Source organism: Asparagus officinalis, chromosome 2 (genome assembly GCF_001876935.1).
Source record: "Asparagus officinalis chromosome 2, Aspof.V1, whole genome shotgun sequence".
In the NCBI taxonomy this organism is placed as follows: domain Eukaryota; kingdom Viridiplantae; phylum Streptophyta; class Magnoliopsida; order Asparagales; family Asparagaceae; genus Asparagus; species Asparagus officinalis.
In genome coordinates, this window is record NC_033795.1 from 42,765,842 (window position 1) to 42,780,456 (window position 14,615).

Below are 14,615 nucleotides of genomic sequence, written 5' to 3' on the forward strand. Positions count from 1 at the left end.
GGGGGGGGGGGGGGGGGGTTAAGTGAGAAATGTTCGAGGGGTTATCTTGAATTTTCATAGTTGAGGGTGCCTATTTACAATATACTCATATTTAAGGGAGTTTTCTCAAGTTAAAATAATTGAGGGTCCGGTTTTTAAAAATTAATCCATGATTTTATGTAGAGAGACTCTTTATGTTAGTTTTTTCTTTAATTTCTATATTTAAATAGATAATCCATGATTTTATGTAGAGAGACTCTTTACGTGAGTTTTTTCTTTAATTTCTATATTTAAATATATAATTATGAAAATTTTTAATTATGGATAATTATAATATGATATGGATTAGAAAACATCTGATTATTAGAATTTTTTAATTATGGATAGCTTCCATTTGATGAGAATTATTAGGTGAATGTAAGATTAGGTGTTCACATGTCATCTTCCGATTGGATAAAGAAACATGTGGATGTGGATTGCAACTAAAACCCCCTCAACTATTTTAAATTAAGAAAACTACCCTAAAGTTTGGGCATATTATAGATAGTCCCACTTAATTTTGAAAATCAGAGAAATCCCCTCAAGGCCTCAACAATAGTGGATGTTTTAGAAAACCCCTCAACAATATTAATTTGGGAAAGAAACCCTAAAGTTTGGGCAAATTATAGATGTCCTCAATCAACTTGGAAAATCCTCAACTATGTGGCGTCTTACAAAATCCACCTAATCGTATACACTTTTCTTACCAAAGCCCCATGACGTCATTTGAAAATGTAAAATAACTAACATGCCCTTTTAAAAATCAATACATTCAATTACAAAGAAACCCCCAAGCGCTAAAAAAAGGAGCTATTTTGAATTTACAATGTTTTTTGCCCTCTTTCTCCTCTCTCACTTATTCAAAAAAAACTAACTATTTTTTTATAATTGAGGATATTTTGGTATTTTGTCGATTGCTTACTTGTCATGTGACATGCTAGACCTAATAATGTTACGTTTCAGGACGCAAAGTGAGAAGCGTTCATGGTGATTTCTTAAATTTTCAAACTCGAGGGGAGGTTTATCTACAATAAGTTGAAACTTGAGGGGGTTTCTCAAAGTAAATAGTTGAGGGAGGTTTGCTGAGACACACCCCCCCATATTTGAGGGTGGTTAAGTACAGTGTTTTAAATATCGGCCGCCATGTCGGACATGGTGGCCGATATGACAGTTTGATACCCTAGCCGCCACGATATCCTTCATTTCAATGCGTATTGCGTTTCTGAGGTCATGTCGGGGACATGTCGAAAAATATCGGGTATGTTGGGCGCCATTGCGGCCAAGAAATATCGGTCAAATTTCAGAAAAAGCGATTTTAAGCTTATTGGGTTAAGTTTGTAAAACCCAACTCGGGAATCAGGTGTCTACAATTGGTTAGTGATCCTAACATTAATAAGTTATGTATTTTTTCATAAGTTTAGACAATATAATTATCAAGTATGTGAAGATTTCATTTATGATATTATATCAACCTATCCGATATGGCAATCCGATATTTTTTTCATGTCCCCCGATATATCCCGATTTCCGCTATCCGACATGAATTTTGGCCGACCGACATGAACCCGACATCCGACATTTAAAACATTGGTTAAGTAAGGAAAGCTCAAGGGGTTCTCTCAAATTTTAGTAGTTGACGGCAACCTTGAGGGGAGTTTCCTCAAATCAAAATAGTTGAGGGGGTCTTCTAAAATTATTCCGTGATTTTATGTGGAGAGAATCTTTACTTGAGTTTTTTCTTTAATTTCTATATTTAAATATATAATTATTAGATTGTTTTAATTATGGATCTGATAAGAATTACAAAAGATTGATTATTAGAGTTTTCTAATTGTGGATAGTTTAAATTTGATGAGAATTTTTAGGTGAATATAGGATTAGGTGTACACATATATATGGATATTTGTAATATAGTATTTCTTGTGTCTTATTTTATGTGCCTTTAGAAATTCCACCAACTTCTCTTTCTATCTTAAGGAGGGATGTGAATCCTCTCAGTTGGTTAAGCATCATAAAATTCCTTATCCTAAGTCTTATTGGGAGAGCAAGTAGACCTTTTGATTTTGTTAATCTAGACATTGGATCCAGTTGAATATAACTTGGTTTTAGGTAGTTTGTAAATATGTTGATGATTTAATGAAAATTTGATTTGAGGTGCTTTTCATTTTCAGAGAATTTTATGATGAAGGGGAAAATACTGTGTTTGTGTGTGTATGTTATTTTAGTTCTATGTTAGATAGATTTTTTGCATGGCTTGCTCAGTCTGGCATGCTGGAAGTAACAGTAAAGAAAATTGAATTCCGCGAACAGCTAGCACATCAGTAATGGAGAACCATGGGGGTCCATTGTTTGTGTTGATCTTGTTACCTGTCAGAGATCATCAACTGGCTAGTTGGTAGTAAACTTGGTAATTTCTTTTTTATGCAATTTTTTTCCATTGATTTTTTGGTGTTTTTCCTTCTCTGATATGTGGCCTGTTCTCACTGTTCTGACGGACATTGAAATGCAATTATATTTGGACTTCAGACTGATCCTTGCCCTACCATATATATCATCATAATTGCACAAACACTTTTTGTTGTTGTTAGGAGCACAAGATATCAAGGTATTCATTAGTGCATCATTTTCAAACTTCTGCCAATTCCTCGATGAGGTTCACACTTTTTTAAATCCGTTGTGGATCTCTTTTTCTAAATATTTCATGTGTAATGGCTTCTTCAGTCGACAATCTCTGGATAAAGCCAGAATAGTAATTGCTAATTGAGATTGCCATCATAGTTATAAATGCAGTAAGCCCTATTCAATATTCTCTTACCCAGTTGATTATTTTGGTGCTCTAGAATTGTTTCATTTTCTTATATATTTTCTGTAATTCCAATGCAATTGTACTCTTTCATTCGTCTGATGTAATATTATGCTACTTTATGCTAGAATGCCTTTTTCATTTCCTTCTCTCATCTAAGCAATGTGAAGCAATGCATGTCAGAACTCACAAGAGGATGACAGGATAGATAAGTTTTCATTTTGGTGATTTTTAGTTTATCCTTGATGAAGTATATACAGAGAACATAGTGTAGTGTTGAACAATATCTGCAATATAGACTACACCTGAAATGGTGCAAAAACACATTTATATAAGTTGCAGGAAACCTCCCTTAAATTTGCGCTAAAAACTAACAGACCTCCTTAAGTTTCACTTGGATAAGTTTACCGCTCTGCCATTCCATACCTCAATACGAACAATCGGGTAAATCCACGAAAGGTAAAACGTCAGTTTTGCGAAGTGTTTCAGTTATCCATCAACTCTCTTCGGTTATTTATTAATTTTCCTACATCTACCATGTAATTTGTCGGGTTTATTTTCATAGCTAACCACAATAAGGGGTTACAAGTTACAGACAGATTAAATGATGTTCCTGAAACTTCAGGGGGTTTATTAATTTTCTTGAAAGGAACAATGGTTTTCTGTAATAGTCATTTACATTCTAAAAATCCTTATTCTTCTTTCTAATATAAGCTATCATCATCTTTCTTTTCTTTCAAGTCTTGGTCTAGGAGAATTTTGGAGGTTGCTAGTCTGTTGCACAACTTAAACAACATGACCAATGTGGCAGATTGCATTACCAGGATCCTTAGTGTTTTGTGTCATGATCTTTGATAGTCCATTGTTTTATTGCTTAATGACCTGGTAACTATTCAGAAGATAAGCTTTTGGTTGAGAGACAATTTTAATTTTGTCAAATATTTTAGTTCAAGTGAGGTTTATAATGGAGAAAGCCTTGACGGTAATGCAAATAATTTCTGAACCATGAGATGATTTACAAATGTTCTGTATTTGATCCTCTTTTGTTAGGCAGATATTAATCAGTTTGTAAATTGAGTTCCTGAGTGCATAATACTTAGAAATCTCTCTCTCATTTTATCTTTGGAATTCTTTTTTATTTTCCCTCCATTTGATATTTGATTCATAGTTGGTTCTTGTTACTGTGCCAGGCAGTTTGTAAGGTGTTGCAAGAAGCAGAAATTTGTGAAGATGATTACATTGGAAAACACTTATCAAAAGCTGCATGTGCTCATCGACTTGTTGAAATTACAAGAGAACCATATGTCCAATGCCTTGAAGAAGAATATTGCTTATCAGAAAGAATCTTATCAGTATGTTATTTTTTACTTACATTCCTCCAACCGTAACTGTAAAAACGGAACAGTCTATAGCTATTATTTATGTGAGATTCATCCAAGATCACTGGGGAGAATAAATGCTCAAAAAACCTCCATTACACATTTCTTCCATGGCTTTAATATTTTTTTGTTGGTTTGACTAGTACTTCCAGATGATGAACATGTTACTAGTCTAAGTTACATAATTATCACATATTTTATGGCAGTATATGTTTAATAGGATGAAGTACTATACTATTGTTGTGCTGTATTTCTACTGAGATATCAACCTGTTTATTGTTCCTTATAGTTAGAAATGTATGCAGCAGAACTCATTCCAAGAGTCAGCCTTGAAAAGTTAGTCTTCAGAGCTTTTGCATGGTCATTGGCTAAAATCTGGTATAGATGGTTGATTTCTAATGCATTCGCTCTCATGTGTAGATGATTGTGCATGTTCGTGCATGCGGAGATCTTGAGGGAGGTCCCATGACATCTTTAGCAGTGTACCTTGGAGTGTACTTTGATCACATATTTCAAACATATCCTATACTAATGTGGTTTTATAAGTTTATTATTTGATACCTTGTTCCCCTAAATATATCCTGAAATATTTAGTATATACATATATTAGAGAATAGAGGGTAATATGTATGAAAATAGCCTGTGAAAGGAAGCATCAGAAATGTGCCCAGGAACTGTCTAGAAAGTTCTGAAATTAATAATAAATTGTAAAATTGAGGACAAATTTGAAAATAGCTTATATGTCTTTGAAGAAAGACCGAGAGATGTTGATGTCTAACACATTTCTGACATAGACACAGCTTCATTTGATATATGCCTGTGCTGCGTAGTTCTTCACTCACGACATTTTGAAGCATACTCCTAATTCTCTCTTCTTGGAGAAACTTTTCTTTCCATCTTTTATGTTGCCTTAGTCTTACACTACAACAATACTATCGGAGCCTCTGTCAAGTTCTTGCACTGTTTTCTGAATAAAAGAAGCTTATTCACCGAAACAAAGTAGCATATCACAATTGACATTTTGAAATGAACCTCCTCATCCACATTATTTCTTGAGCATACGCTCAAACGCTACTACGATGCTGGAAAACATTCTTCCACTTCCGTCAATCAGCTACTGATCTAGCAAATGTTTATTTTTGTCAAAGGTACATTTCATGACCTCTATTTAAAAACTTATTTTACCTCTCTTGCGAAAACAGAACATTCTTGTTTGCATGAAAAAATGACAAGTTTGAATTTTATTGTAATAGAATCGCTCCTAATCCAATGTTAGGCGCCTAAATGTGTTCTGTTCTGTTTAACTTTAATTTTCATAATAACCTTGATTTTCATATCAGACTAACTTCTTCAATACAATAGGCAGAGAAGGACTTGAGCGCATCAATTGAGCTTTTTAGACATGCTTCCTCAGTACAACATATATTGAGGCTAGCATCTACAGAGGAGCAGCAGGCTTATATTGCTGCATGGTCTACAATGGCTCTTGCATGTACAAAAGAGTTGCAGCATGGAACCATGATCTGGAAAGAATCCCTTGTCAAAAATGTTTCTGAAGAAATATTATCTCGAGGTGCACTTTCAGTGCTATTTCAGCTAATGAATCATCGTGCTTCATTTTCTAATTGCTAACCTTTATCATATTGCACAATATTGTGCCTATCCTTCATAATAACGCATGTTTTTTCCCTTCCCTTTCAGGTAGTAGATATTTTGCTGCTCTCGTAGAAATTTACAGAGTAGCAAAAATTTTGAGAGCCTCTTTGAAACTTTACAAACCTTGGATACTATCAAATCCAGAGGATTGTTCAAGGGAATTAGTGAGTTGCCTTAAAAAGTGTGCAGAGTCATGGACAACTTCTGGCTTGGAAAAAGCTGTTGACAGCATCTCTACTTCTGCAACAAATTATAAGATCAAAATGGCAGTCAAGTCCTCCAAACTTCTTGACGAGACTACTTTTCAAAACCAGAGTTTTAATAAAGACAGTATAGTCTGTAAACTGTCTTTGTTGCCAGTGGACAAGCTCGGAGGTAATTTTTTGAAATTTTTAGATAGGAATTCAGTTGTTTTTAGACTGGATTACAGATATCCTCATATGGCGTGTAGGATAGATTTAAAAAATGGTGTCACCCCTTCTTTCCCAATTTCTAGGCAAATAATCATCAGTTTATCGATTTAAAATATTAAATCAATTTTCAGTAATATGTGACTATAGATAATTGTTACACCTGTCATTATAGTTTGTGCACAGAAATGAAATTTGTTGAAATGTGAAACAAAGGATCAAACTGTCACTACTAAATTTTAGGTGGTGTTTCTGTGACTTATAAATTTCAGGGATATGTTGAATAGTTTCTTTTAAGGTAATTTTCTTATCAAAATGAAACAGATATGAACACTGTAAGATGGAATGGAGACTTTTACTGTCTCACGCTTGCAAATTTCTGGGCAAACCGGGTAAGTTGTGATCCTCCTGCGTTGCCACATATACATGTCAGTTAGTCCAATAAGAATCAGGATGAGGCTTGTCAGTTAGTTCAAGAAGAATCAGGATGAGGCTTGGTGATGTGCAAATCTGGAGATTCTGTATTTAACATGGGAGTTTCTGTGCAAGAGAGCGTAAATCGATACAATTATTGGCTGTGAACGTTATTCATTGATGGAGAAAAAGTGACGCCTTTGAATTTGAAGAAGCCATCTATGTTCCCAATTTCCCCCCCTGAACTCCGCAATATCGATGTATTTTGCCCGATTTTTGTAAACTTGCGCTTATTTGTTTGCTTGAGTATATGTAATCATTTGTTGTTATCATTCTTTCGTGGTCATGTAAGTTATTTGTGTGACTGTATTGATTCTTATCAATTTGTCTTGAGCATCATTTATTTTATTGTAAAATAGATAAAGCCATATAACAATTGGTCTTTATCGTCATTCATTTGTAAAGGAAATGTTACGCATTTGCTTCCAAGAAGCCATCTATCATTTACCAAATCCTTTCCTCGACTCCACAATAATGATGTATTTTCCTTATTTTATCCAATTTTATGTATCTGCAAGGTATTTGTTCTCTTGGGTATTTGTAATACTTTGCTGTTATTCTCATGCCATTTCATTGTATGACTGTTCATGGGTTCTTATTGATTTGTCCCATATTTGATGTTCATGATACAAACCAGAAGTATTGTGGTGGTGGATGCTTCATATGCATCCTTAGCAAGCGTACACCGCGAACATTTGGCGATTTTTTGATCTGATGTATTTATCCGTATATAAAAAAAAAGGACCGGAAAGGTGTTTCACTAGGTTGGATATCATATTTATTCCTATCCTCCTTGGCTACTCTCTCAACATTCATTCTACATCGTCAATAAAAAGGAAGTGGGGTGTTTTAAATTACTAGTTTCTATGTACGTGTAATGCACGTGGTTAAATGTTAAAAGATTTATGGACTAATATTGAAAAAGCCCTATTATATCTACTCAATCATCAAAAACTATTGACTTACTCAATCATCAAAAACTATTGACTCAACTATAGTATATTTCTTTGAGTATATGCATGTGAATTATCTTTTTATTGCCTTTTTCATACTTAAGTTTGTTCCTCTACCTTATTTTGGTATTATGCCGCAGAGAAAATAGGATACCCTTTTTGTTAAGAGATTCTGTCCTATATATTTAATATTACATTAAACAATTTTAGACACTAAATAGAAATCCAAACTTTACATATAAAGGACTATGATATCAAACCCATTTGAACAATTAATTTATTCTTTAATAGATATAAGGTTTTCACATGTAGCAACTAATCTAGTATCTTTATAAAATAAAATATGTGTAATTAACCCCAAACAAGTTGAGTATCTAACACTAAACCCCTATTACCTTTGAAACTCTCACTAAACCCCCAAAAATACTTGGCAGAAATTTATCAAATTAACATTGTTAGTTCACGTGTGCTTTAGAAATTAATTGCTCAAGAATGTTGTACATATCTTCTACTTGACCAAATAAAAAGAATCCAAATTAATGTGAATTGATATAAATTTTTCTAGAATTTTTTTCTAGATTTTCTGTTTAACAAGGTCAGTTGCTTGCCATGTTTGAAAAGTTAATTGTTTAAGGGGGGGTTAGTCACCTAAAACTTAAAATTAGAACTAGGATAATCTGTGGGATAAAATTTTAAGGTGTTAGTCACATAGAACTAAACCTAGAACAAAATTTTAAGGTGTTAGTCACATAGAACTAAAACTAGAATAAAATTTTACAGTGTTAGTCAAGCAGAACTTTAACAAAACTAGAATTGGGATAATTGTACAAAATTATCCCACTTTTTTATTTTTCTATACAAAAATGAGAGTTCTAGTCTCTCAAATTATTCCAAGTTTTAGCTTGGAACTATGTGGTAAAAAACTAGAACTCGTATTTATTTTGTTATTTTTTATTTTTTTTCTTTACTTATTTCCTATTATGGTTATCACCATCATTAGACCATCATCATAATAATAATTGTCAATATCTTATACTCTAACCAAAAGTTATTTAATAGTAACGAACATTCTTGTAAGCAATTATCAATTAATAATAGTAAGTTTAAAATACATAAATAGTATTTATATCTTCAAAATGCATAAATATATACTTCATGATTATAAAAATTTATCCCACGTTATTTTATCAAAATATCCTGCTTCACAAAATTATTCCTAGTTATCCCACTAAAATATCCCACTAGCAAAATATTATTCCACTTTAACAATTATCCCATTTTGCATGAAAATGTCCCAATTTACTAACACCCCCTAAGAATAACCTTATATATCTTTTGTCTGAACAAATGGAGGGAATTATAATGCTCCATCTTAGGATTATCAAATATTTGACTTATATATCTTTTGTCTGAACAAATGGAGGGAATTATAATGCTCCATCTTAGGATTATCAAATATTTGATTACAATTAGAATTTCTTTTTTAGATGGAGGGAATTATAATGCTCCATCTTAGGATTATCAAATATTTGATTACAATTAGAATTTCTTTTTTATTAAGGTGATATATGGATAATATGGGTCTTGGTCCATTTAGGAAGTCAATAGGAGGTATCATGCAAAACTAGAAGTATGAGGGGTTTAACTGCAAAACTGCACTTGTAAGTTTGGCCGGTGCATGAGTGAAGTATGAGTAGGTTCTTTGAGTGATAGAGAGTATTATATAAGATTGAGAACTTAATTATATATGTAGAATGGGGGGAGCTTTATTTAAATGAAAGAGAGAGTACTTGACAAATACTATTCTTAGTTTTAAGGGAACAAGGACAAAAAACACAGGACTGAACAACGCTTCGATTTCAAGTAATCTAGGATGATTTTTACTAGTTGCAATATTGGCCTATTTGTTGCCACCGTCAACATTTCAGACATGAAGGATAACATTCAGAACGTCGCAAGAGATAAAGTCAGATTTCATATAATAATTCATATGCAGTCAGTTAACCATTCTAAGAACGCTAAGCGCTTCATCATAGTAATTTTTTTGCTTAAAACCAATGAATTTATACTATGATCAGCTAAACAATTTGATGTCTAAAATATCTGAACCCCGCATGAACTAAAAATATGCCCTTTATTCTTAGGATAACAAAAATATTCTAAAATAAAAAAGATATTGTACACTTACATACAACTAACCTAAAAAATCTAGAGTCTTGCCAGATTTAAATCACAACTATAGTATCTCATGCTGCAATATTGCTATGCTCCTATTATATTACATTACTAAAACATTGAACCAATATGAATCTATGGGAAAATTTTAAATCTTTAAAGAAATTATTTATAATTTTTGTATTTTTTAGGGACCTACTTATAGTTTTTGAAATTTTTAAGGAGGTAGCGTGTAATTTTTGAAATTTTAAAGGAGTTGTTAGTAAGTTTTAGATTTTAAAGGATTCATTTATAGTTTCATATTTTTCAGAGGGGTGTTTGTGATTTTTGCTTTTTTAGGTATTTGTAATTTTTCATATTTTTCAAGGGATAGTGTCCAATTTTTTTCATAGAAAAGTGAAAAGAGAATCAAGAATAGTATCATTTGACTTTTAATAAGGGTAATTATATGTCACGTGACACTTTTAAGTACTTCCCAGTACTCTGCTAGCTACATAATCATTTAACATAAAAAAATCGCAAGCAACCAAAATATGTAAATAATAATTTTTTTATTTATCACAGAGAGGTTTCTTGTTCATTTATAGTCTTGTATAGATGATGTTAAGTTAGGGGTTTCTAGAAAATTTTTGGAAAGTTTAGGGGCTTTCATGGAAAATACCCTTAACTTTTAGGATGTTCTATGCAATTTACTCTTTAAAACTGAGAGGGAATATCTCTTTACTTGGCTTGTGGCATACATATAACACTATCCAGAATCAAGATATAAGATTCAAAATATTCTTTTTAAAAATTTTTTAAACGCTTATATTGGTTCTACATGCATATGATAATTGAATAATACACATGCGTATTGATTAAACAATCTAATCTAATCTAATAAGAAGAAAATAACAAAGACACATACCTGTTGAAGGAGATGAAAGTGTTGTGAAAATTATTACAATTTCTTGATCTAAAAAAAAGATGAAACATACAAACATATAATATAATTAATTACCTTAAAGTAATCTAATCTAATCTAATAAGAAGAAAATAACAAAGACACATAACTATTGAGGGAGACGAAAGTGCTATGAAAATAATTGTAATTTCTTTGCTTATATATATTAGTACGTTATATTGCATGTGAAAGGATAACAATTATAAATAGAGTTCTATTTAGATAATAATATTCAACAAGCTTAATGAGTGCTTAATTAATTTGTTTGCATATATGTTCACGGGTGCAAGATGAACAATATATATAAGGGGAATTTTTTATTAGAGGTTAGCCAAATGGAAGCGAGATTAGATAATTGAGGTTTATGGATTAGTATTTGAATTCCAAGTATATTTTTGTCTACCAAAATATTTTCACGAACTCGTGCATATACATATTGTAGGGTCTGATTTTGCTTATGTATACCAAGTGTAGGATCGTGACCCTTAAGAATAGAATGCGCTCTTATAAAAATCTGCGGAAGCTTTACACTTAAACACTAGAGTGTGAGTTTGCAAAGTAGATTATAAATTGCAAAGAAAGAATGACAATCTCAGAAAATAAACATCACAAACACAAGCATATATACTGGTTCCACCTCCCCGGTGTACATCCAGTCCCCAAGCAAATCCCGCTTGAGATTTCCACTATGATTTTGAAACCTTACAAAATCAAAAGCAAACCTGACCAATTTGCAAGACCATGCAAATTGCAACACCAATTGACAAGACCATGCCAATTGCCACCCAATCTCTAAACCAAGAGATCAACCCTCTCAAACCCGAGAGAAATCCTTTTTGAAGCAAGAATACAATTGATCCTATAAGCCTTGAATGTGTAGTGAAGTGCTGCAGTGGCTTAGGATTCTTTTAACTCTCTGAATATTGCCTATACAATCTCTAAGAATGATTGAAACCAAGGCAATATCAGAAACTCTCTTTTTCTAAACACTTAGCATGAAAATCTGGAAAATTAGAGAGTGAATATGCACAAAATGTTTGATCTTGCAAGTGCAAAACTTAGTTGTTTTTTTTCTGATGTTTAAACCTATTTATAGCCTCTGAAATGACATAATTTTAAACCCAATTAACGTCCACAAAACGGCTATAAACAGTCACTTATTTAAAACCTGAAATCTGAAAAAAAAACTGCATCTGTAGTCGACTACAAGTCATAGTAGTCGACTACACTGAGTTTAAACAGACTCTGTGAAGTCAGAAAATTGCTCAGTAGTCGACTACAAGGCATAGTAGTCGACTACATTGTAAACTCAGATTCTGGAATTTTTCTATTTAGTATTTTGACTGTAACTTTCTCATCCGATATCGGAATGAGATGATTTAAGATTTGTTGGAAAGCTCTTGAAGAGACCTACAACTTTGATCTTTTGAGTTTTTCCAGATTCTAATTGATAAGGGGTGTAAATAAAATATTTTAAGACTCACCCAATATTTATAAACTCTAATGGCTAACATAGGGGATTTCTATTGTTAACCAACACACTAAGCATGTGTTAGTGTGTTCTAACACTATGTGTGTGCATGTGTGTGAGTGATCAAGGCTTGTACAAATTTCTAAGCAAAGAAAATATAAAATTACATTTTGACAATAAAGTATATTTTCTTCTTTGCTTCATTTTGCCTTGAACTCATCTATGTCTTGAGTATCTCTTTAAAAATAATTGTTGATATAGCTCTGATACTGCAAAACAAATGTTAACACATAATACACACAATATAATATTTTTTATCATCAAAATAAACTAATCTTGGGGTCAAGATTCCTAACACATATAACACTGCCCATAATCAAGATATAGGATTTAAAAATATTTCTTAATTTTTTTAAACGCATATATTGGTTCTACATGCATATGATAATTGAATATTATACATGCATATTGATTAAACAATCTAATTTAATCTAATAAGAAGAAAATAACAAAGACACGTACATGTTGAAGGAGATGAAAGTGTTGTGAAAATTGTTACAATTTTTTGATCTTAAAAAAGATGAAATATACAAACATACAATATAATTAATTACCTTAAAATAATCTAATAACCTAATAAGAAGAAAATAACAAAGATACATACTTATTGAAGGAGACGAATGTTCTAAGAAAATTATTGTAATTTCTTGGTTTATATATATTGGTACGTTATGTTACATGTGAGAGAGGATAACAATTATAAATAGAGTTCTATTTAAATAATAATATTCAACAAGCTTAATTAGGGCTTACTTAATTTGTTTGCATTTATGTTCGCGGGTGCAAGATGAGCAATATATATAAGGTACGTGGTCTATTAAAAATTCTATGATAATAGTAACTCTACAATGATATAACAAACAAATCCAACTCTGAAGGGTTAACATGCAAAAGTCGCTATAACAATTCAAAAATAAAAAAATAAAAAAATCTCGTCAAAGTATGAGATAATTGAATAATATACATAATGAACAAATCCAACTCCTGCTTAAAAGATAAAACAAATTCATAAAGACTATTAAATTGAATTGATCTAAAATTCTCCTAGCATTAGGATTAAGTAAACATGAAAATAGCTAGATATGAAGGGCTTACATGCAAAAGTGTATAACATTTCAAAAAAAAATCTCGCCAAAGTATGAGATAATTGAATAATATACATGCATATTAGATATCAGTCTATAAACGAAAATTTTGATTGGAGGTTAGTTAAAAGGAAGCGGGATTTGATAATTTAGGTCTATGGATCAGTATTTGAATTTTAAGGGTATTTTTGTCTATCAAAAAATTTTCCCGAACTCGTACTTTTAAAGGGAGTATGATCATAGTCGTGTTTTTGGATAGTTTAATGTTTTTAATGATACGCCTTCATTAAGTCATCGAATATCACTATAATTTATTTTACAAAGTTGTATTTTCTTTTTTACAATTATCTTTAAAATGGTAGAGATGATTCCGTAATTTCCTGCATGGCATCATCTCTATTGTTGGCATGGTTAGTTCTGTTTTATTTTTGCTAGCTTAATGGAATTTATCCATGGAGATATCTTTGAAATGACAGAGATATATATTTTTTTTCATTTAATTCCCTCTGCAACATGGAATTTAGTTAACTTGGAGTAAGCCGGTGGTTTCTGGAGAAATAACTTTGGATCCAAAATCATGGGATGATTAATGCATCTCTATGATAGCCATTGATCTTGGTTAGAAAATGTCACATGTTATATTTTCTCCTGATTGGTCCCGTTAGTTTTAGATCCAAAAGGAATACTCTGGTTTTTTATCTAGGGAACTTATATAAAAGAACTCTTAAATTTGGGATTTAAAAGAACTTATAAACTTGCGGGACTTGTTTAAAAATACTTATATATTAGGTTTAAAACGGAAAATTACTTTAGTACCAATCTCAGACGGCATCGAATTATCGGAATATCTTTTCTACACCTACAGCACTCTCCATGCATGTTCGTAAAAACTCAAGTAAATCGCAAATAAACCCCCTCATCTTTGACTTAGTAGCACTTATCACCCTCTGTTAGTTTAATAGGATCTCAACACCCGGAAATTCATGAAGGATACGGGGTTACGAACAATTCATCCCTCAAAATGAGACTTCAGGGGTACAGGTTCTACTAAAATTACCAAGGGGTGGTAGCTGCTCAGCCAAAATTATCGAGGGGTGGTAAGTCCTACGAAAGCTGTATTCAAGGGGTTTATCTGCAATTATGGTCATCTGGTTTTTGATACTCAAAAGTATGGAAAATCAGTACATG

General features: G+C 32.1%; 1 protein-coding gene across 1 annotated transcript in view; it reads left to right on the forward strand.

Moving 5' to 3' along the window:
• Positions 1 to 7,192, forward strand: part of LOC109830722 — a 26,784-nt gene extending 19,592 nt beyond the window's left edge. Inside the window, exons 6-9 of the mRNA XM_020398084.1 lie at positions 4,012 to 4,173; positions 5,563 to 5,773; positions 5,902 to 6,231; positions 6,591 to 7,192. Coding sequence (XP_020253673.1) covers positions 4,012 to 4,173; positions 5,563 to 5,773; positions 5,902 to 6,231; positions 6,591 to 6,703 — 816 coding nt within the window. The 3' untranslated portion in view covers positions 6,704 to 7,192. The remainder of the gene's footprint in view (positions 1 to 4,011; positions 4,174 to 5,562; positions 5,774 to 5,901; positions 6,232 to 6,590) is intronic.